This window comes from Ornithodoros turicata, chromosome 2 (genome assembly GCF_037126465.1).
Source record: "Ornithodoros turicata isolate Travis chromosome 2, ASM3712646v1, whole genome shotgun sequence".
In the NCBI taxonomy this organism is placed as follows: Eukaryota; Metazoa; Arthropoda; class Arachnida; order Ixodida; family Argasidae; genus Ornithodoros; species Ornithodoros turicata.
Genome location: NC_088202.1, coordinates 11,165,028 through 11,188,326, shown reverse-complemented (window position 1 = coordinate 11,188,326; position 23,299 = coordinate 11,165,028). Strand labels below are relative to the sequence as shown.

At 47.1% G+C, this 23,299-nt stretch overlaps 1 protein-coding gene across 1 annotated transcript in view; it reads left to right on the top strand.

Moving 5' to 3' along the window:
* The first annotated feature begins 8,146 nt into the window (after window positions 1-8,146).
* LOC135385194 (cytochrome P450 3A41-like) overlaps window positions 8,147-23,299 on the top strand; it is a 120,398-nt gene continuing 105,245 nt past the window's right edge. Inside the window, exon 1 of the mRNA XM_064614388.1 lies at window positions 8,147-8,244. Coding sequence (XP_064470458.1) covers window positions 8,195-8,244 — 50 coding nt within the window. The 5' untranslated portion in view covers window positions 8,147-8,194. The remainder of the gene's footprint in view (window positions 8,245-23,299) is intronic.

Below are 23,299 nucleotides of genomic sequence, written 5' to 3'. Positions count from 1 at the left end.
GTGAGATCAACCGCATGTAAAACCGCAACGATATATTACTACTCGTTTTTGTTTGTGCGTCAGGTTGATGTCGAAGCTTTAATTGTGCATGGTATAACACGCTACTGCATCCAAGGTTACACACCATGCATGCGCATATTTGACGTTGTCATGGAGCCTGCATTTGAATTGCTTCCAACACTTGCAAATGTGGTGCTTATAGCCCGGTTTGGAGTTATGCATTAAAGTGAATGGCTAAAAGGCAATTCACGCTTCTTATATACCCTATACAAATATATTTCATCGTAGCATAATGCGCTACGTATGTACAAGTACAATGAACACGTATGCATGACAATTAGGCGCATTAGCACAGTGAAAAAAGCATTCGATTTGAATTGAAAACGTAATAATTTAGACGGAGCGCTCAGCGAAGGCAGCTCAAACCAAGGTACAGCTCACTGTAGTAGGGGATTACTAGAACTGAACCCAATCCGCAGCACTACAACCGGGTCTCTTTTGTATTCCATGCCCTTGGAATGCAGCTGGGCCATTCCACGCCAAGTGATCCAGAGGCGCCGCTCGATCTAGCCTAGAATTTTGTGTGATTTCTTTCTTTTTTTTTGTCGTTTCTTATGACTCCCAAAGGAACAGAACATTTGTCTTTTGTAACGAAATTGAAATTTGTAGGGTGCAGAGCCCCTCAAAGATGCAGTGCTTGGCGAAAACCTATGTCATTTTATGCAGGTATTACGGCCCATGTAAGGCACGGAGCATGGTAAACAGCGTCTTATTCGATAGGGGAAAGTTCATTTTACCGTATGTAAGCAATTTTCACCATTGCACTCGACGGGCTCGACGCTTGTGGTGTGCACAAAATTTGCAAAGTTTCTGCAAGTTTACCAATTTTTTTGTAATATAAATTTTATAAGCGCAACAAAAAAAAATAAAAAATCTAACCCCGCCGGTGCAAAGTAAGCCGCAGCAAAAAAGCGGGAAGTTGTAAAAATTCCACAAAATGCACATTTTTTACCGAAAAATTCTGTGTGAGGAGGTTGGGATAGAAGCGTAATGAAGCTGTCATTCGATGCCCCGTGTTCCTAGCAAGACGTAGCAAAGAAATCTCAGAGGTACTTTTTGTTAAACTCAAATAATATTTTTTTTTAATTGAAGGTAACTTCGCAAACGTGCATGCACGCTGCGGCGCAGCGAACCGAATGTACAAGTGAGCGGGTCACTCACAAAACACTAGACGGAAAGAAAACACTAGGCAGTCGCATTATAGAAGAGGAAATAACGGTTGCAAACATGTGTTTGCCTCCTTCGAGACCCGACGGTTGTGCAGTGAGCGCTCATATTATGCTCTAACGAAACTTGTAGCCAGCTCGCGGTGGTGCTAAGTAAGACATAAGTAAAGACATGGAGATTGGGGTCTATTCAGGTTGTATAATACCATATTGTGCATTTTTGGCCGTGTGGCATCCGGCATCCATCAGTCGAGTCCTTCACATGACTAGAGTAATCACGACATGAACAGTGATCAAGTACTGCCTGCACCGAGCACAAGCGGATAATGCTTTCACCAGTATGTTCCTTGGATGTGCCATTGTTCCTTTCATGTTTTTTTTTTTTTTTTTTTGCATGGGTGTGTTAACTTATTCCAGTATTCGGAAGAGAACCTTTTAGCTGTTCACTGCTCTTGCACGTACATAAAACTCACTTATTAGCTGCGATGTACGTATAAGAGAAAATTTTGCCAGTCACGGGTGCTATCACTTTCGATACCGAATAAGCTACTTCCGGGCATTTCTGTTGTGTACAGAGCTATGATACATGTACTGCGTTGTTCGAGTCACGTCTAACGTTTCTTTCATAGTCATCTTGCATACGGGGGAAGGTTATTTCAGAGAAACATGGGTGAGCGTACGAGGACATGCACATTTATACTGCTTGCCATGTGAAGACGCTTTAGTGTATAAGCAAGACCTTAAAAATGACTTCAGGGAGATATGGGACTTTTCGACTTGTTCGTTGGTTTAGATCTTGACTTTCGCAGTTCAACTCACAAAAAACTGCTGAATTTACCCCTTGTTACCGTTGTTTCATGGCAGTGATCAAACTCCAAGGAACAAGGCGAAAAGCCCCAGATCTCCCTGAAGTCATTTTTAAGGTCAGGCTTATGCACTAGACCTCACACGGCAAGCAGTATAAATGTGCCTGTACACGTACGCTCGCCCATGTTTCTTTGAAATAACCATCCCCCGTATGAAAGATGACTATCAAAGAAACGTTATACCTGACCTGAATAACCCAGTTTCATAGCTTTGTACACAACAGAAATGCCCGGAAATAGCGTATCCGATATCAAAAGCGATAGCACCCGTGACTGACAAAATGTTTCTCTTATACGTACGTCTCATCTGTTGGCGCACAAAGCGAAAAGATTGTACGTCACAGCTACTAAGTAAGTTTTATATACGTGCAAGAGGAGTGGACAGCTAACAGGTTCTCTTCCCAATACTGGAATGAGTTAACATACACATGCAAAAAATAAAAATAGAAAAATGAAAGGAACAATGGCACATCCAAGGAACTTACTAGTGAAAGCATTCTCCGCTTGTGTTCTGTATAGGCAGTACTTGATCACTGTTCATGTCATGATTACTCTAGTTATGTCACCGACTCGATTGACCGATGCCGGATGCCATACGGCCAAATATCAACCGTATGGCACAATGGAGCCTGAATGGACCCCTATCTCCATGTCTTTACTTATCTCTCACTTAGCACCACCGCGAGCTGGCTAAAAGTTTTGTTAGAGCGCAAGATGGGCAGCTTGATGAGCGCTCACTGCACAACCATCGGGTCTCGAAGGAAGCAAACACGTGTTTGCAACTGTTATTTGCTTTTCAATAATGCGTCTGCTTAGTGTTTTCTTTCCGTCTAGTGTTTTGTGAGTGACCCGCTCAGTTGTTCATTCGGTACGATGCGCCACGTGCGCATACACGTTTACGAAGTTACCTTCAATTAAAATATATATATATTATTTGAGCTTAACAAAAAGTACCTCTGAGATTTTTTTGCTACGTCTTGCTAGGAAGACGGTGCATCGAATGGCACCTTCACCGCCCTTGTATCCCGACCTCCTCACACCGAATTTTTCGGTCAAAAATGTGCATTTTGTCGAATTTTTACAACTTCCCAATTTTTTTACTGCGGCTTACATTGCTACGGCGGGATTTTTTTGTGTTGAAAGTACAACACCAGAGCTATATGACAAAAATTTTGAAGAAGAAATTCCAGAATGTTATATTCCAAAAAATTGGTAAACTTGCACGAACTCTGCAAATTTCGTGAACGCCACAAGCGTTGAGCCCGTCAAGTGCTATGGTGAAAATTGCTTACATACGGTAAAATGTACTCTCCCCTATCAAATAGGAGCTTTTTAACATGCTCCGTGCTTTACGTGGGCTTTACGTGGGGCTTCTAATTAAGGACTGTCACGGTTCAACGCTTAGCAGCAGGTGAACCCCATATCTGGCCGTTGCTGTTCCGGCTGCGTAAAACAGCACAGTGGCAGGTACTTCATTTGATGCCGATGTGTGCCTCTCCATGATTTAATCGATTGTTCTGAAGGGTTGTTAAAGACAAGCTCGAAAATGCTCACAACATCTCCGAGGCAAACTTCAGTGAAACAGCGCGCCGGATGTGAAGGTCGTCGTACCTCGAACTTCCGTTTTTCATTGAGGGACTTTGGATTAGCGAAGTCATGAATCGTACGGCAGGTATTGAATGATGTGTGTGCTTCTTGTTTTTGCATGCTTCCATAGCAAAGCTTTTATGTACAAGCGTCGTTTAACGCAGATAAGTATTAGCGTGTTGCATAATAACGTGACGGCAGCCTGCGTAGTGAGTGGCCGGGCGTATGACGTCACTTAATGCATTTGTTCAGCCGAGTTTATGCATACGGTTCCTCCGGTTGACGCTTGGTGTGCTAGTGGTTCAACTAACTCCGACGGTTAAAAGTCGACTTCAAGGAAACTAGGAGGTTTTAACGCGAGCGTATTTGCATGTATAGTCGTTTTTGTGTTCTTTATCTATTTCAACTGTGGAATACTCCACAGCTTCTGGTCAGGGACCCTTTAAAGGATAATGCGCTGCCACAACACATAGTAACGCTGATAACATAATGGCACTGATAGTGTAGCTAGAAAATGCACCGCAAAATGAAAACCCTCTTCGTCTACACATTCCTAAAAAATTAGCCGAGACAAAATTGCCACATGGGCAGAAATAAACACAATATAATTTCAAAGTAATTGAAAAGTTCACCATCAACGGGATCCCTCAGAATTTTTTATATATGCAGACATGGCACTCCAGCAAAATGATTCGTCAGTATTATGTATGCAACAAGTAGCAACGTCAAGTGTGTGACATTCAAATCACGACTGATCGTTTGACGTTAGCGTGTACATCATTACATTACGCAGGCGGTAATGATACAAGCACATGCATGAAAACCACGCGCGTAAGAAAGCTAGTGTTCTTCAGGTGTGGGTCGTAATCTACATCCTGGGACAACGGTAAAAAGCACCAGGAAGATCAACAGCACAATTTTATTTTATTTTTTTAAAGTTTACCTGCTTACTTACTACAATAAACGAAATCACTCAAACACACATCTTCCCAGAGAACCACCGACGTCCCACAAATGTCCAGAAGATATGTCGCCATGGATATTCGGGTATCCACTAGAGTCTATTTAACGAATTTGACGGATATCTGGATATGTGCTGGACATGTTAACACCCTAGCATTTTAGTGTACGTTCACTTATTCTTATGAGATATATCAAGACACATTATTTGTCACTGTATATTACTGCTAGGTTTCCGGCAGTACAAGATCTATGCAAGATCTATTATAGTATATAGTAGCACCAGGGGAATGAACGTGTAGTATATTTCTATTGTTGGGAAAAACTCACGTTTTTTGACGTTTTGACGTTTCAATGACGTTGATGATGATTTGACGTTTTTGATTTTGATTTTTCGAAATTTTTTGACGTTTTTGACGTTTCATGACGTTTGATGACGCGAAAGGCTCGCAGCGCCTCACTTTAGTCCGCAAAGGAACTCGCGAGTTTCATCCCCTTGGTAGCACTGTGTAACCACCATATAAATGGCGTACCCCGCCGGGCCGCCTCACTTGGGCACTGGGGCAGAGGAGGAGAACCCTTGGAATCCTCTATTAGGGAACTGTACAGAGCATATACTGAAACATAACTTTTTTGGGGAGACGTTCAGTAAGTATAGTCGGGCGTAAAACGTTCGTAACGGTGATGTAGGTGGATGCGTCTTCGCAATTCCCGTGCATCTGCATCCAGTCAAGGTATACCGAACAGCATTCCTGACATCCTTAGCTGACAAGCACTGTGTTTTTAATTCAGGTTATTGTCTCGAATGTGATTACCTGCTCAGCAGAGCTGTAAACCCAATACGTTCCCTCTGTCGCTTGAAGAACCCTAACTAAATACTTTGCACAGTCAGCAGTACGCTAACGTTCATATATTGTTCAACCTATATCTGATGTTCACACACCACATTTTTGCTTGCTCCTAGTACTATCGAAACATTGCTACTAAATTGAAAGAACAAGATTTCATAAACGTCCCACACATCCGTATGTCTCTAGGCTACATTGTGGTGACGTCTCTGAGACTTTCAATGAGTGATTACATTCTGGTCTCTTCGATGTTCTACAAACGTCCCTGGGAGCTGCAAACTGCTTTATACATGGGAGACCAAATATCCAGAGCGCGATATTCTGTAGACGTACCTGGAACACCTGTTGTTGAGAGGGTAAAATCTCAACGCAATTGTCGCTCTGGGATATCCATTCCTATGCATATCTTATGAATGTCTGGATATTCAGGACGTTCCAGCCAGGTACACAAAACACAGGAGTAAAAACCGGGACTGGTGTACTTAAAAAGGGGGGAAAGGGGGAAAACTCACGTCTCGAGCGGACGCTTTTCACCAGAAAAAAAGGGAAACGGGAAGCTAGTGCCAGAGGGTGTTAAACATACTGCCCAGCCCGCTAGGGGGCTGCACGTGAACGTGTTAACTAGGGCAGCATGTGTAACACGGGTCGACAGTTGATTAGATGCCTAGAACCAGTCTTTCGTTCAGGCCCGTTGGATGGGTAGTGTTGAGATAATGTGTCAGGCGACTGTCTTCTCGTTTTCGCGCGTTTGCGGAATTGAAACCGGAGCGGAGAACAATAACGCGAATATTATCGATAGTGTGGCCGAGACTAGAGAAATGTTTAGAAACCAAGGTTATCTGGTGGTTGCTGATACCTCCAGAAATTTGTAAATGTACCAGTCGACGATGTTCCCGGAACCGGCCTGATACATTATCTGAACACCACCCATCCAACGGGCCTGAACGAAAGACTGGTTTTAGGCTTCTAATCAACTGTCGACCAGTGTTACACATGCTGCTCTAGTTAACACGTTCACGTGCAGCCCCCTACCGAGCTGGGCAGTATGTTTAACATCCTCTGGCACTAGCTTCCTGTTCCCCCTTTTTTCTGATGAAGAGTGTCCGCTCGAAACGTCAAGTATAGTTACCCCCCTTTTTAAGTACACCAGTCCCAATTTTAACTCCTATATTAATGGTTTGCTGGGTTACAGTACTGGCTAATATATAGTCGTTGTTTGACTGGATGATGTATGTGAAGCACAATGACGATTTCCCTCAGGCCGACTTTTTGATGGAGGCTTGTCGAGCATATGCGCGATAGATTTCTTGATGGCACAATATTTCGTTTCAGAAAACAAGGTTTCGGATGCGAACGGGAAACCAAGGGCAGCATATCACTGCAATGATCTTTCGGTCCACCAAGTAGTAACTTACTCTTTAATTTAATTCCGAAGTCCAGTTCTGCGAAGTGCTCCGAATATGCCTCGTAGTGCACCTAGTTTTCTAGCGCTTGTATACAGTTGCGCAGCTCCATTACCGAAATATTATGAAACTTTTCGCCTTTCGGCTATAGTTGTGGAAACCGATTCTACGCGTAGCAACCGGCGTCTTCTATTGTTAAAAACAGCGTCGTATCGCATAACCGTGATCAACGACGGCAACTACTGCTATGATAGGCATCCTGTTGTTTCCACACCCGGCCGATCACGTGACCTTGAGCGCGCCCCTGTAGGTCGCGCTCACCGCCAATAAACCCTTGAACGCACATACTCGTCAAGTTGACATCAGAGCTCCGACTATTCCCATTGGAAGCCGTAAGCACGTGACATTTCTCGCTCTTCCTCACTGGCGGAGACCCCTGCCGTTGCGTCAGAGGTGCATGGCTCTCGGTACTCACCGCACCGGACAACCGGCCTATTACCCCCTTTGCAGTAAAACTTAGATCACAGGGTTCACATCAATACAAATACTGACTGCATTTTACGTTTATCCGGAATAACTTGAGATGAAGCGTCGTAACCTTTTTAAGTGGTATTTGAAGCACCTTGGAATGGTGTTTATTACATGGCGTTGAAATAAACTGATTCTGATTGTAAAATCACGCGAACTATATTGCACCACGGACGCGTCGCATAGGCTTTGACCTTTTTCTTTGATATTATTTGGAGAGCCAGGTGCATTTTTCTCCTACTTTCTTCATATTTCAATGTTTCCCTAGAGGCTATTTCAAAAGATACAAAAAAAGAAAAAAGAGAAAAGAAATTACATATTAGATGGGTTTAGGTCAATAACAATTTAGCATTTAGCGAATTCGTGTGTGCCAGATGAGATAATAAGGCCGGCTACACCTAATCGAGAATCGATGGCTAATCCAGATATGTTAACCGATGAGCTCGAATACCTAGAGTACGAAGTACTGGATATAACAACATAAAGACGTAGAGGCTCCCATACGCGTCCGCATTAAATGGATTCTGCAGATTGGACGCAGTCATGACGAAAACAATATGACAAAGAGACTCTCAGATTCAAGTTCGGCAATATGATATCATTCACTCGACAGACAGCTTTATCGTGCTTGCGGTACCGCAATCGTGGGCTTTTATCCGACCTACTAAAATAATCTGTTACCACGCAGCAATTGCTTTTTTTGGCAACCGTCCCAATGTTCTATCTCATGGCATGCTTCCATTCTAGAGCTCTTCGGCGACGCATTCAACGCTGCCATGACGGCTCTCCTGATATTCCTCGTGACAATCCTCGCTCTACTGACATGGCAAGTCTCATACATTTGCTTCTTTATTTATGTTGGTTATAATTTTTCCCTTGGGTTCGAATACACGGAAGATCACATATACTGGCCACTCTCATCAAAATTCGGCGTAGCTACCACGCTCAACAAGTAATACTGACAGCTGCGCTCTTGGTCGCTTTTCATCACTGTTCAACTTCGAGAACATCTTCTTTGTTACTTTATATCTTTTTCATGCTACTTCAGAGTGGACCCCCACATTGGAAGGGTTATCCCAAAGTGCAAGGTGGTTATCCCAGCTAAACACAGCCGATACCAAACTAAGTGTTGATTATATAAAGGAAGACGAGGAGGAAGGAAGGGGCACGAGCCCGTGTAAATAGCACGAGATTAAAGGTTAGTTACCGAAACGGCAGGCCGACCGAGGGTTTTGTAGTTCTACCCTTTTGCAGCACTAAGTAACGTAATACTGCTACAAGTTACTCCAAGCCAAAAGTAGCGAAATGCTATCTCCCATGCCAATTTAAAAAAAAAAGAGAATTACCGCAACGCGATACCGCTATCGCTACCAAATAGTAAAGGTAACGCACACAGTCTCTCTCTACCATATGCCCTTGTCGTTCAAGCCATCTTATTCCTCAATCTCTCCATACATGGTGTACAATTTATGTTCCTTCGAATACGTGACAGTTTGCAGGATATATTATTTGATGCTGTTCTTGAACCTCCTATTACGCGCATTTAAAACATAATTCGATGCGCATGCATTCACTGGTGCATTGCGTGCGTCGAATGAACGAGAAGGGGATATACGTTTATTCCGGAAAGCTGAGCCTGACCAAAGGTCGGCTTGCTATTCCTAAATCAAAAATATAGCACAAAGATGAATGAATGAGCGCAGTAATTTTTCCAATAGAATATTTCCAGCACAAGACTGTTTTTCTGAAAGGTGATGCAGGAGAAGGTCCGGTATAGCAAGAACAGCATTCTTACAATGATATAATGCAGTTATCGAAAACGGCACAGGGCTACAGTTGACCGACACTGGTTGCCGGCTTGGAAATGAAAGGTGGGGGTCACATACAAAGTGTGTGTTGGCCACTGGCGTAGCCAAGGCCAGGGGGGGGGGGGGGGGGGGGGGCGGAAGGTATTCTGAGTGTGCAAAGCCCCAAATGGTACGTTTGGTAGTGTATATGGGAGAGGGAAACGGGGAAATCCTCTCCCATGTAAAGTTCCCATAGAACCCCTCCCGAAATGTTTTTCTAGCTACGCCGCTGATGTTGGCTGTCTACCAGAACTACAAGTTCAGAAGTGTTGTAATAACTGTAACACCGAAGTTTTGTGTATTCTATTAAGAACGACTGGATTGGGTTTGATGAAAAAGAAAAATGATATGTGGGATTGTACGAATAGTTGTACAGCCGAAGCGAATAAGATGAGGATAGTTACATACGATACGAATTGCTATGCCGAATAATAGGAGATATGTGCAGAAGCAGGGAAAGCGAGGCGAGAACGAATAGTGCTCGGATACCGCTCATGTGATTCGCAAGAGTGGAATACCACAACTTTGTGTTATTCGACGGCGCACCTCGAAGTACCTTCGCCACGTCGAAAGAGATATCCGAAAGCTTGCTAGCGTTCCACGGTCACATACAGCAGAAACGACATGGGTTGTTCCTTCCATGGCTTCGCAGGGGACATTCGGCGTGCGCTAGCTCCTTGGAGATGCAGAACACCAGAAAATGAAAGTACGGCAAAACATGTCAGACGCGGATTGTCCACTTGCAGATTGAAGGAAAAGAAATTGAGAAGTGAGTTCTAAAAGATGGAGAAATTGAATTCGGCACCCGATCCATTCTGCAACAAAAAAAAAAAAAGAAATGGAAATAATAGAAACGTGTCGTAACACACGCCCCACCAAAACGTAGTCGCGGGGCCACAATTATATACAATGCGATAACACGCGCGCAACATCAATGACAGCGCAATAGCAACAACAAAGATACGTAAACCGGCAACAGTCACAACATCACACAGCGACAGTGCACAGAACCTAATAAACTGATTCCAAAGAACACTGTGCAATAAAATTCACAAGCGCAGTCAGAGCTGCATCCCTCTTGCTGGAGGGCCAGACAACACCTTTAGAATGTCAAAAGGGCTACCGTCCAGTCGGTCGAGAGCGGCCTTCAATGATGAACGCTGGGTGTCATATCTATTACAATAGATAAGGATGTGTTCTGTGTCCTCCGCAACGGCGCACGTTAAGCAGTTCGCAGAGTTGGCCCTGCCAATTTTGTGAAGAAACTGACGCCCGTACGGGACGCTTCATCGAAATCGGTGAAGAAGTGACTGCATCGGGCGAGTAAGGCTATGTGGGACACTCAACTTCCACTCCAGATCTATTCGGTGAAGAAGACCAGTCACTCTTAAAAATGAGGGGGGGGGGGGTCGAGGTAGCTTGCCGTCTTAAAAATGAACTTCACCGCATAGCACGCTCCTAGCCAACCATCATCTTTAATGATATCGCTATTTGCCCTGATTTGTTGAAAACGGGAGGCGTACGCCTTTTTTGTGACACTTATGCTGTTCCTAATTGTCACAGAAAGGGCGTACGCCTCCCGTTTTCAACAGATCAGGGCAGATAACGATAACATTAAAGTTTATGGTTGGCTAGGAGCGTGCTCTGCGGTGAAGTTCATTTTTAAGATTGTAGACAAAGACGAAACCGGTTGAACTTGACCATTTAGCCACTGTTGCCGGAGGATTATCCGTGTGACGGATCTCAACAGGTGTGTCGCATCTGCCTTTGAGTACAGAACAAGATCTTGCGCTGACGACATATGCGCTATGTCCGCTGCCTCATCCGATACTTGCATTTCCCCGAATCCACTGCAGTATGATATGACCTGCTATTGTAAGTTCCTGGTAAGTGACGAAGATCCGGTGTACAATGGTGGTGAGACACCCCTTTGTCAACAAAATAGTACGGCCTGGAGACCGGCCTTTGAATCAGGTAATCCATTGCGAAGGTGGCTCGCGTACGGTCACATATTCCATAGCGAGCTGGACAGCGACTAATTCCGCAAACGTCGAGGATGCTCTATGAGACAGCCGTGTCATGCCTTCCCTGCTGTGTTGGGGCACGACAAATGCGAACTCAGAGCCTGGCTCTGTGTTGAGCCGTCGGTGAAGAGTGTAGTCCTAGTGTGGTGATCGTCCATCATAGTCAAGTAGTACTGTTTTAGCTCCAGAGGAGGGAAGGCTGACTTCTGGCGATGCACTCCGGGCACAGTACGAATAATACTCGGAGCCTCAGCGTCCATGGAGGATGCATGATCTCTGATGGTACCTTTCGTTTTGGTAGGTTATGCAGAGCTGCAGCGAGCGTCACGAGGAAATTACAGTTCCGACGGGACAGCCTTCGCGCCAACGGGTGTCCGTGGTGCCGCATGCGCAGACGAACGTAGTGTCGCACTGTCTCTTGTATCCTAAGCGCAGCCAAAGGAAGTGCTTTCGCCTCTGCCGTGGCTAGAACATTGGAGACGGAAAAGAAACGCCTCCTCGTTGTAGTTGAAAGCAGCATGAAAGGCACTTCGGACATATATTATTTTACCACGTGATAGGACTATACTACGTTCAGCATCTGTCACGCAAAATATTCCATTTGGGAAGCGCGAATTTCCCAGAAAAATTGTATTACAAGAGTACGCGCTTGAGGCCTCTTGAGGCCGATGAGGGTCACAGGAGGCGTCTACGGTCGTCCGAAGACAACATTATCGAGGGAAAAGCTGCGTACTGATAAGCGCTCAAGGCAGCTCTGTCTGCTTCCTTATTACCGTTGATTCCGACATCTCCGAGGATCTCCTGCAATGCGACAGTGTGCCCTGCAATGGCCGCCTTCTTACATACTTTCAGGATGTCAGGACTGAGGGAGCCTATCCTCAAGTTGGTCACACACAGGAGTGGAGGTCTTGAATCCGTAAAGACGACCCAGGACCGAGCAGGGCTGGATGATATTTTTTGCATTACAGTGAGAATGGCGTAAAGTCCGGCACACGTAGAAGTAGTCCTGTGAGAAAGATGGTAACCACAGGAGACTCACCCAGAGCGAACGACAAAGGCTGAGGACGAACTATCCCGAGTTAGATGAAAACCGATGCTGACGTCGTATAACTCTAAGTCATGATGCCCAGGGTAAGCTACCTGGCGACACACGGGGCAACATCCTTTTCCTTCCATCCAGAGAGAGACAGACGACTCGATCCGAAATTCTAATATAGAATTACATATTCGAGTCGGAATTCGAATCGAACCTGAATGGCTGGTTGAGGCGAAGGGGCAGCTGTGGGTTGACTGGGAAGTGTTGTTACCAGGACTGGCTGTAGGTGTTCCAGGAATGCTGATTTAGGACGTGCTTTGGTAACGTCTCGCCGGAAAGTGGACGGTGAAGTGCTGGGTTGCAGATTCGGAAGGGACACCGTACGGTGGCATCAGAGGCTTCCGCACCAAATGTTGCCGGACGAAAGCGTGACTGACCGTTTCGAGTCAGTAAACGTGAAGAATAAAGTGGAGAGATGTCTCCGAAACGAAGAGGAGTGGAACAGGACCATTTTAGAGCAGACAACTCCTGTTATCTTGTGCCGCAGCTACACCGTCCAATTGTGGTATTGCAGCGTGCGGGAGCGTGAGGGCTTCGACAGAAATATGCGAAAGCGTGTCTGCAACAGTGTTTTCCTTAGTGTTGCCATTATGGAGGTCGAACGTATCTATTTATTTATTTTATATTTGCGTTTGTGTCTATCAGCAGCCAAGTGCACCAGTGCTGAATGGTGCACCAGCAAGTGAATACAAAAATTTCTAAAGAAAATATCGAATACACAACTAGAATGATACAACAAATAACCCTGTGCAAACTAACCACAGGTTGACAAAACTAAGGAACGGAAGTCGCGAAAAACCTTTTTGAGAAATCCAATAATGTGTTCTGTGATAGAGTATTTATCAATAACAGTGATCGATTAATTGGGCATACCCGGTGGGCAGAATGAACATAAAAAACAAGGGGACATCGCTCAATGTACGCGAGGGTACATGGAAATTAATGGATGATACCGAACAATCAGAAATGGCGTGAATGACCCTATACAAAAAGAGACAGTACGTCTCTTTGTCGTGTACGTCTACGAGATGTTAAAGGTGGAATCTGCAGTTCGTACAAAATATGTTCGTAGTTGTAGTACGTACTACACCATTCATTGCGACTGTGATAAACAGAAATGAAACGCCGTTTAACATTTTCTATTTCAGAAGAGAGTGCGTTAGATACTGTAGAGGTTTTTTGTTTTGTTTTTTCGCGCGGAATTATTTTTCGCGTTTTTCGCGCATTCCTCCAAAATCACGAAGTTAGGTTCCCGCGAAGAACACTGGCCATACGAGGGCGAAAATCGTGCGGCGTTCGACGCTATACCGTGTCTATACCTTGACCCTTTCTACTCCATGCAGCGTAGGCAGTTTAAGCAAGCCGCAGAAGATTGTTTATCCCATCAGGCAAGATGTAAAGAATTGAAAATTGATCACGCTTTTGTTACTCCTACAAACGCATTGCACTGTACATACGAATATACAACTATACCATGAAGCCGCAACATGCCTTTCCCCGCCTTCTCAAAACCAGCTTGTATGATAGTATCTCAACCGAACTGTTCAGTGCCCTGAGTGATAATGAATGAGAACTGCTAAAATGAACTGGCTGACCTGCACACGACCAGTACTATGGCCTCCTGCAGAGTCCCTAAAGGCCATGGTACAGGGCCTTTCCTCCCATGTCTGTGAGGAGGAGAAAGGGATTGACCTAGAAGGCCGCCATCCCCGTGAACAACGGATGTCCTAGTATGCCGAAATATGCCCGAGTATTGACCACGGCACGAAATGGCACCAGCTTCTATGGCGCAGCGGTAACGCGTGCGCTTGGAGACTGGGAGGTCCGCGGTTCGAATCCGCGGGCCGGCTGTGCCGTCTGGGGTTTTTCCTGGGTTTCCCTCAGATGTGTAATAGGCGTATGCCGGCACAGTTCCCCTGAAGTCGGCCCATGGACGCAGCTATCCTCCCCCCGAGCGGATTCCGCTCGGTCTTCCACTTCACCCTCTCCTCTCCACCACCTTTCCCTTCCCGAGAAGAACCTCTCGGTTCCTCCCAACGACACTCCTCCTCCTCCTCGCACGAAATGCAAGAGCAAAGCACTCCCGGAAACCTGTGTCGCGAATTTAAGTTCTCGCGAATCACTCCTCAAACCAGCTTTGTTCGAAAACGCGAAAATATTTTCCACGCGGAAAAATCCACTTCTACAGTAAACAGTTCCAGACTACAGACGCGAATGCATGTATAGGTACAGCTTGCTGCGAAGTTAACGTTAACGCAGCGACGGCTGGAGGAGCAGTTAAAGAGCCACTCTATCGGCTCTAAGTAGAACTATAGGGAGGGAGCGTTGTTGGCTATCCCACACGTGCTTGGGGGTGTTTGTCGAGAAGGCTCCTCCTCCACACATTCTGAGGTGAGCGTAGGGTTGCCACCTTTCGTAGTGAAAAATACCGGCTGAGGGAGAGGAGGTGGAATAGATGGAAAGGCTCGTGGAAAAGGGAAAGTGGGTGAGGGGTGAACGAGCACACACATGGAGAGAGAGAGCGTGCTCGCTCAAGATAATACGAGGAAACATATGTTCCTGTGTGTGGCTGGTCTCGTTCGGCACGGACGCTTATTCCTACAGCTCCCGCCCAGACTAGGCTTAGTTCGTGAAGCTATCTTTCGAAACCGAGCTATCGCTTTGGACCAAGTTGTACGTCCGGGGGCCTTCCCGTCTGCCTATGGAGGGCGGGGATGAGACCCCGTGTGTTGTGGCGAGGCCGGCGAGCCGTCCCGCCCCACAGCCCGAGCCTCCCTCGTCCTGGCGTGACAGGAGTAGGTCACCTGTGGGCCGCCGAGCAACTGATGAACCTCCTGTGGACTTTCACATGTCGGATGCAAGTGGACCTCCTCCCCCTCCGTCGCTGCACTGTGACTGGTCACAAGATACGGTGACGTACGACCCCAATAAGGGCCCTGAAGATGATGGTGCAGCGGACCGCTTCACATTGGTGACATATCGAAAGAACCGGCCGAAAGGAATTCCCGTGCTCTTCAAACCCATCGATGTCACCCATTCCTTCTGGAAGGTTAACCCCAATGTTGTGGCTCAGGACATATGCGCTGCGGCGCAGGGGTCAAATTTCTCACCATCGCATTAGCAAGGATGGCAGCTTGTGCGTCTTCGTGAAATCTCAAGGAGCGGTTTCCAACCTTTTGGCGCTTGAATTCGTGGCGGGTATGGCTGTTTCCGCTTCAATCTCGTCATCATATGTGAATAACATGGGAAAGATCAATGACGTACCACTTGACTATGACAACAGTGACCTTGTTTCGTACCTGGCGCAAGAAGGCGTCATAGCGGCACGCCGCCAAGTTCGTCACGTCTATCATGAAGACGGTACGGACAGCTTCATCCCTCTTCGTAGCGTCATCCTCACGTTCAAGCCCACCCTGAAGCTCCCTGAGAAGGTACACTTGGGATTCTGCACGCACAATGTTTACGAGTATGTGGAGGGTCCAACCCAATGCTATAACTGCCAGCGTTTCGGGCATCTCTCGCTCAACTGTCGTTGGCCCACACGGTGCAAGATTTGCTCGGGACCGCACTCCCTCAAGGAGTGCACTGCGCGGCGGCAACCAAGATGCTCCAACTGCGGAGGTCCACATGCGGCTTCCCACTCACTGTGTCCGCGCAAGCGGTCAGCGATACAACGGTTCCATATGGAGGTACTCCCCAGCATTGTGGGCCCGGGGGTCAGCAGTGCCGGCGATCCTCGTAATCGGCACGCCACAAACGTGGTGTCGCCCCCCCCCCCAGCGTGCGCCGCCTCCACATCGGGTTCAGCGGGGTCCAAAGCGCACAAGAGTGTCCTTGAGAGAGCCAACGGTTAGCCTGGATGCCCAGCACCCCCTGACGTCTTCGCCTCCCTTGCGCCAGACCTATACGGATGTCGTCAAGAGGGCTGCTGTGGTTCCACAAATTGGGGCACAGACAAGCACACCGCTCCCTCCGCGCCTGAGGCAGTCTGAGCGACAAGTGAGCGGTGGCGCTCCGGCAGCTGTGCTGGTCCCCCTGATTCTGGCCGTCCTCAAGGCCATCTTAGCGGCGTACCCGGACGCCGCTGGACTCCAGGAGGTCCAGGCCTTGCTCGCTGCGGAAAAGTTTCTGACCGCGGGTCATGGATCATCTGTATAAGCGAGCTACTATTCTCCAGTGGAATGCGCGTGGTCTGCGTACGAAGTTGCCAGACCTCAAGTTGTTTTTATTGAAGTACCGGACTCCAATTTTGGCCATCTGTGAAGCATACGTGAAGCCAGATTTCCGACTTAGTGGATATATCGTCTTTGGTCAGCAAGTGGGGTCATCTTGGAGGACAGTGCTGTGTGTGCGACAAGACTTGGCTGTGACGCAAGTACACACGGCGAGTCAGCTGCCTTTCGGCTGTGTCCACTGCAAGATTCTTCTTGGGAAATTTTCACTGGCTGTTCTCAGCGTGTACGTGCCGCCGTCAGTCCAGACGACAGCCCATGACCTAACACTAGCTCTGGCAGGGGTGGGTGATCCCTTCCTTGTTGTTGGAGATATTAACGCTCATCACCCCTTGTGGGGGAGTCGCAGACGAGACAGCAAGGGGTCCCTGTGGTGCGACATCATTGAAGACCTGGATCTTTGTGTCTTAAATGACGGGTCTCCAACATTCCTCCGCCGGGACTACGCAACAGACGTATTAGACATTTCGCTTTGTTCGAGGGACGTTTTTCCGTACCTGACCTGGTCCACGGACCTGGACGGAAGAGGTAGTGACCACGTTCCTATATTTGTCTCCTACTCCAAGTACACATCCGGGGCAAGCCGCAGAACCGTACGGCTAACAAATTGGAAGTCCTTTCGTGAACTGTGCAAAAAGGACGTGCGCGTGGGAATGACCGCAGGCGAATTTACCGACCATATTGTGAAGTCTCTGACGTCTTCCACCACGACTGCAAAGATCGGCGCTGGCCACGCAGGTACGGATCCGGAGGTGGAGCGTTTGCGTGCCATTCGGAGACGGGCAGAGCGGAAGGCTCGGCGATCCGGCCAACTTGCAGATGCACAAGTCGCGCGTCGTGCGAATGCATCGGTACAGAAAGCCTTGAAAGCTGTTGACAAAAAAAGATGGCGTCAGTTTTGCGCGTCTCTGACTCCGTTTTCAAGCCCTGCGAAGGTCTGGCGGATTGCGCGGTGTCTCCGCGAAGCTCCTCCCGCGAGGAACCCCCTCAGATCTCTGGCACTCTCAGTATCTAGGCGTGAGAAGGAAGTTGCCCACGACTTCTGCAAAATTCTGGCAGCAAGGTCCGAGGCAGCTAAATGTGCAGCTTTTCGGAGCCATGCATTGGAGCTGCAGCATACTATTAGTCGAGCCCCGTCAGTGTCTGACCCTGACATGGACGCAGACCTCACGTTTGCCGAACTCAAGGCTGCGCTGGCACTCTCCCACAAGAAGTCGTCGCCGGGTCCTGACAAGGTCACCTACGTGGCGCTCCGCAATTTGGACGACGCATCCCTTTTGGCGCTCTTAGAGGTTTATAACACGTCATGGAGGGATGGGCAGGTCCCTGCCGCGTGGAAGGAGGCACGTGTAGTCCCCATCCTGAAACCGGGAAAACAACCCTCCGACCTGGCGTCTTTCCGACCTGTGAGCCTCACCAGCTGCTTAGGCAAGGTCCTTGAACGCATGATACTGCACCGGCTCGAGTGGTGGCTGGAGCGAAGACCTGTTTTTCCTCAGGAAATGGCGGGTTTCCGCAGGCACCGTAACTCCATGGATTCGGTGATCGATTTAGTCTCTGATCGATTTAGGGGAAATGTGATACGTCACTTTGCCGGCTTGCGCTGGGGATGTACTGAGCGGGACCTTCTTGCACTCCACAAAGCGCTTGTTCGTGGCTCAGTAGTCTACAGCCTTCCTGTGTTGCACGGACTATCACGGACGTCCGAACACAAGCTCCGTTGCGTCTTGGCGCGCAGCTTGCGGACCTGTCTTGGCGTTCCGCGTTGCGCTGAGACGAGGATGGTGGTAGCCGAGGCCAGGGAATTCCCAACTGGCGTCCTCCGCAAGAGAGAAACTTTCCGCCACTACTTGCGATTGCGCGCTCACCATCACCGTCACCCACTGGTACAGAAGCTTCGTAAGCGAAACCGCAGCAAAATCGCGCAGTGTGCGCAAGAACTAACGGACCATATACCTGCCTTCACTGTTGCCCCATCCGCTTCTTCAGTAGCGCCATGGACACTGCCGAAACCATCCATCTTGTCTCACATCCCGGGGATCAAGGGGCCGAAGAGCCAAACCCCTGCTCCAGTCCTCAAGCAGGCTACTCTGGAGTGGATGGACGCTACATACGGAAACCAAACCGCTGTATATACGGACGGTTCCACCACTACAGGCGGCTCATCTGCGGCATTTGTAATCCCAGAAGAGTCAATTTCACGTGGGTTCCGCCTATCGCACCGCACCTCGGCCACCTCTGCGGTGTTGTATGCCATCCTGCTATTCCTAAGGTCTATTTTGAATCACCACCCCCGCCTCTGGGTGGTTTACACAGATTCGCGGGCAGCGCTGCAGTGCATAGACAACATGGGCATCCGTGGCTCCTTGGCTCCGGTGGTAGTGAACATCCTGACGACACTCAAGGTTTTAGAAGACAGGGGCCACCGGCTCACCCTCCAATGGGTCCCTAGCCACATTGGAATAAGAGGCAAAGAGGTGGCGGATCGGGCAGCTGCTGCAGCTCACCATCGCCGCTCAGCAGTCTCCATCATACTTTCGAATGGAGATAGGCGCACCCTCTTGTCCGCGTTGACGTCGCCCTGGGCCCATCAGGAATGGTGTCATGACATCACCCGGTGGTCGCTTCTGTATGCTGTTGACCCAACGCTTTCATTTGACATGCCAAGCGGTTTCCCTCGCCTCTTTACGTCTCTAGTGCGTCGTTTACGACTTAGCGTCGCATTCACCCCTGCACTCCGGTATAGGCTGGGCCACAGCACCACGGCGCTGTGTACAACTTGTGGTTTACCGGCAACAATCCGACACATTCTCGAAGACTGCAGCCTGTACGTACGCGAGCGACGGGCCTTTAAATCTCAACTTGAAATGCTGGATCAGAGGCCATTCAACATCTGCAAAGTTCTCGGCCCATGGAGTAACCCTGGACACCAGTGCCTTGCACTTGGCGCTCTTCTTTCCTTTCTGAGGGCCACCGGCCTCCTTCACGAACTGTAGGGATTTCCTTCCCTCGTCATCCTTTCATGTGAACCTTTTTGGAATGGGGTAGGGTCCTGCACTCAACGCAGGGAAACATCCCACATCATCATCATCCATTCATCTATGTTGTTGTTGTTGTTGTTGTGTGTGGCTGTATCATGATCATAAGAATGAATAACTAAGAAAACGACCTGATGACTGCGGAGCTGGGTCTGTGTTCCAGATTTATTCAAGCTGTATAGCCATGTTGAACTGAAAGCCCGCAGAGGCCCCTACGAAAGGTCTTGAGCCACAAATACCGGCAAAAGGCTGCCGGTATCACCTTCCTACCGGCAACCGGCAGAGCGCGCAAATAACCGGCCGTGCCGGTATAATACCGGCCTGGTGGCAACCCTAGGTGAGCGTCTGGTTCTCGACAATCACCCCCAAGCATAAGTGGGATAGCCTACAACGCTCTCTCCCTAGAGTTCTTCTTAGCGCCGATAGTGTGGGTCTTCAACTGCCCACCAGGCGTCGCCTCGTTAAAGTTAACGCGAGTTAGTAGTAAAGTTAGTAGTTAGTAGTAAAGTTAAACATAGAGCTGTGTTTAAGACTTCGTGTTGTGGCTGTCCCTTCGTGTTCCCTAGTCTCGGGGTTTTACATTATGCATCATCTTCACCAGCTCGCTTGCTTCCTGGCCATTTTTTCATTGACACAATCACAGCCAGCTGAAGTGCTACATATCAGCTTCAGAATGGCACGACGACCTTCAGTTCATCAATCTGAAAGCTGTAGAGGGTAATACACAACAGGCTGGGTCAGAAGGCACATGGCAGTTAACTGTCGGAGTGAAAAGAGAGAAGAAAAAATCTTGAAGCTTTTGAGCAATAGCAGACACACACGCGCGCACACGCACACATACTCATATATGCATTGGAGCTGTCTCGGGAAAAGTTACTTGAAATGTAACTTAGTTACAGTTACAGTTATCCCACGAAAAAAGTGACTAGTTAAATTATAGTTAGTAGTTACAGTGTTACCATACACTCAGAGAAAAATCTATACCTTTAGAGGTATAGATCGTCTGCTCAGTAACTTAGCCCTTCTTAGGTATTATTTTGTACCTCGGTTACAGGTATAAAAAATAGTCCTCAACAAAGGGCTATATGCCATACCTTTAGGGGTATAGCTCTATACCCCTGTGAAGGTCTGCATGAGTACCATCATGGTGTTACAACACACCTAGGCATATACATTTTTAGAGAAGGGAACTAGAAAAATCACCTTTGGAGGAAAGAAAAGTTTTTGACATACACACACACACACACACGTACTACAAATACACGCAAACGCATATGGTTGTGAAATTGGACGACACGCTCGTGCACAATACTCCGCATGTAAAAAGGAAAGAAAAGATGTGGAGTTAAAAACTAAAGATATTTTCAAGGAACAACGTCGGCTCTGCGCAGTCATCAAGTGTGTATCACGATGTATCGCGAGATAGACATTTACAGAGCAACATATACTGATATACTGATGGCGACTTGACAAACTGTGGAGTAGCTTTCGTCTGGTACGCAACCCTAAGGGTGAGGACATCTAGATTCAACATTCCAGCAATGAAACTTTTATGCAGTCATAAACTGACCATGTAAATTTAGATAGTACTGTACGGATGTCTGTGTTTCTTAGTTAAATATCCGTTTAACTTAGCTGATACCGTCTCAAGAAAAAATAATAATGATGTGATACAGCACGTTCCAGAAGTAAAGGTATAAAAAACCATAAAGGTATAAAGAAACAGGAGGTATAAGCAGCCTCATCTATATACCGCGAAAGGCATAGGCATGATATGAACGCGTGGTGGTGAGGTATAAATATGGTACGTTAGCCCTCCTTTATACTTCTTTCATACCCTACCCTTGAGAAGGGTTGGAGGTATAAATAGGAAATTTGTACCTCTTCTATGCCCTCCAAAGGTATATATCTGAAGCAGAAGGTATAAAAGAGGTTTAAGAGCACATTATTATACCTTATTAATACCTTTTTTCTAACAGTGTAGTTACAGTTACTTTGCGGATTTTCGAAACATAGACATGGCATCAACAGACTTTATTGCAATCATGGAAATGACGATGTGATGAGGTGATTCACCGCAACAATGGAAGTTATGTACAATGTGCCATTTATCGTATTACACTTGAGCAGCAACTGGTGTTCGAAGTTTACGTCACTGTGTTTGCCTCGCTTAATTGCGAAAACATCTCTGCCTACGCTTAACAGCCGCTCAGCCGGGGCACTAGAGGGGATACCAGTGTTAGATTTGACAAATATTTTCAAAGTGTAGTTACGGCTTCATCAGTGTAATCCTTGCTCAATACAAAACACCAGTCAGGGGACTGGAAAAGGCAATAAAGCCCAAGGTGATCACCACGTTCATATTGATAACGTTCAGTGTAGCTTTGATGGGGAGATGCAACTGGGGCATAAAAGATCAGTACAAAAAGAGGATCGAATTTGTCGGGGCGTACCAGAGGGAGATCAATCAATCGGAAATCTGCAACATGAAAATTGGTAGTAATAAATAAAGTGTAAAATGTAAAGTGTGTAATGTTTAAAGTGTAATAAATAAATACATTTCGCAGCGTGTTGAGTTGATATACGCCAATATAACCGATGAAGCTCAACAGATGATTTGCTTCCTATCTAACAAACCCAGAGGATCGTGACAGATCAGGCGGATTCCATTCTACACAAAGGATATTAAAATATCCGTGTAACTGGAAAAGACATCTCTGTAAATACACATTTTGCTCAACCACATCCAGGAATGAAACGAAGTTAGAAAGGTCACATTGAGGTGGAAAATAACAGTTCCCAACAAGGAAGGACTTATTATTACCCAATGATAATTCAGCCCAGACAGCCTCGTGTCCCTGAAGGAGGTCAAACCGCTGGCGGGCAACAATTGATGTATGAACTGTAATGAGTAGCCACCCCCAAAAAGGCATACCAGATACTGATAAGTTGATAAGTAAGATACTGTTTTGCATCCCATCCCATCATCATTTCTTCATTTATTGTTGTTGGTGTTGTTGCATGCTTGCATGTATGCTCTGATATGAGGGTCAAATGACGTATTCGGCGTAGTGGTGAATATCTGGGGGAGTCTGAGGCGACGAGGAAAGTTAGTGGTTTGTGGTTTGCGCATATGAAGAACTTTCGGCTCTCCAATAAATACTGGAATAACAATAGTAACAATAATAATTCTTTATTTGTCACAGTATCAGTACACACAGAAAATACAGCAGCCCCTCCCCCTCCGGCGAGAGGCTTGTGACATTCCGCCCGTCGCAGTCAATGCTTTTAGAACAAAAGGTTTGACAGGTGGTAACCGGCTCTCTTACCACCCAGTGCAGCGCCCCCTTGCGTTATGGTGTATCTGTGGTGTCCTCTGGATACCTGCCCTATCAAAAAAGGGACTAGGCAAAACTGAACCTGAATCAGCCTACAGTGAGGAAATCTTCGAGTCCTCACTTGCACAGACACTTGTCAGACGAAGAGGACCTCAGAATTTGCGAAGTTGCAGCCTATTTAATAGTATCTGTTCTCCGCCAAATTGCGCCCACATTTGTGGTTACATGACGGGAATCTGCACGACCTTTCAGCCTAACCTGTGCTTTGCATGTTTGTAAGCCCGGTTAATATTTGTTTGCGTCTTT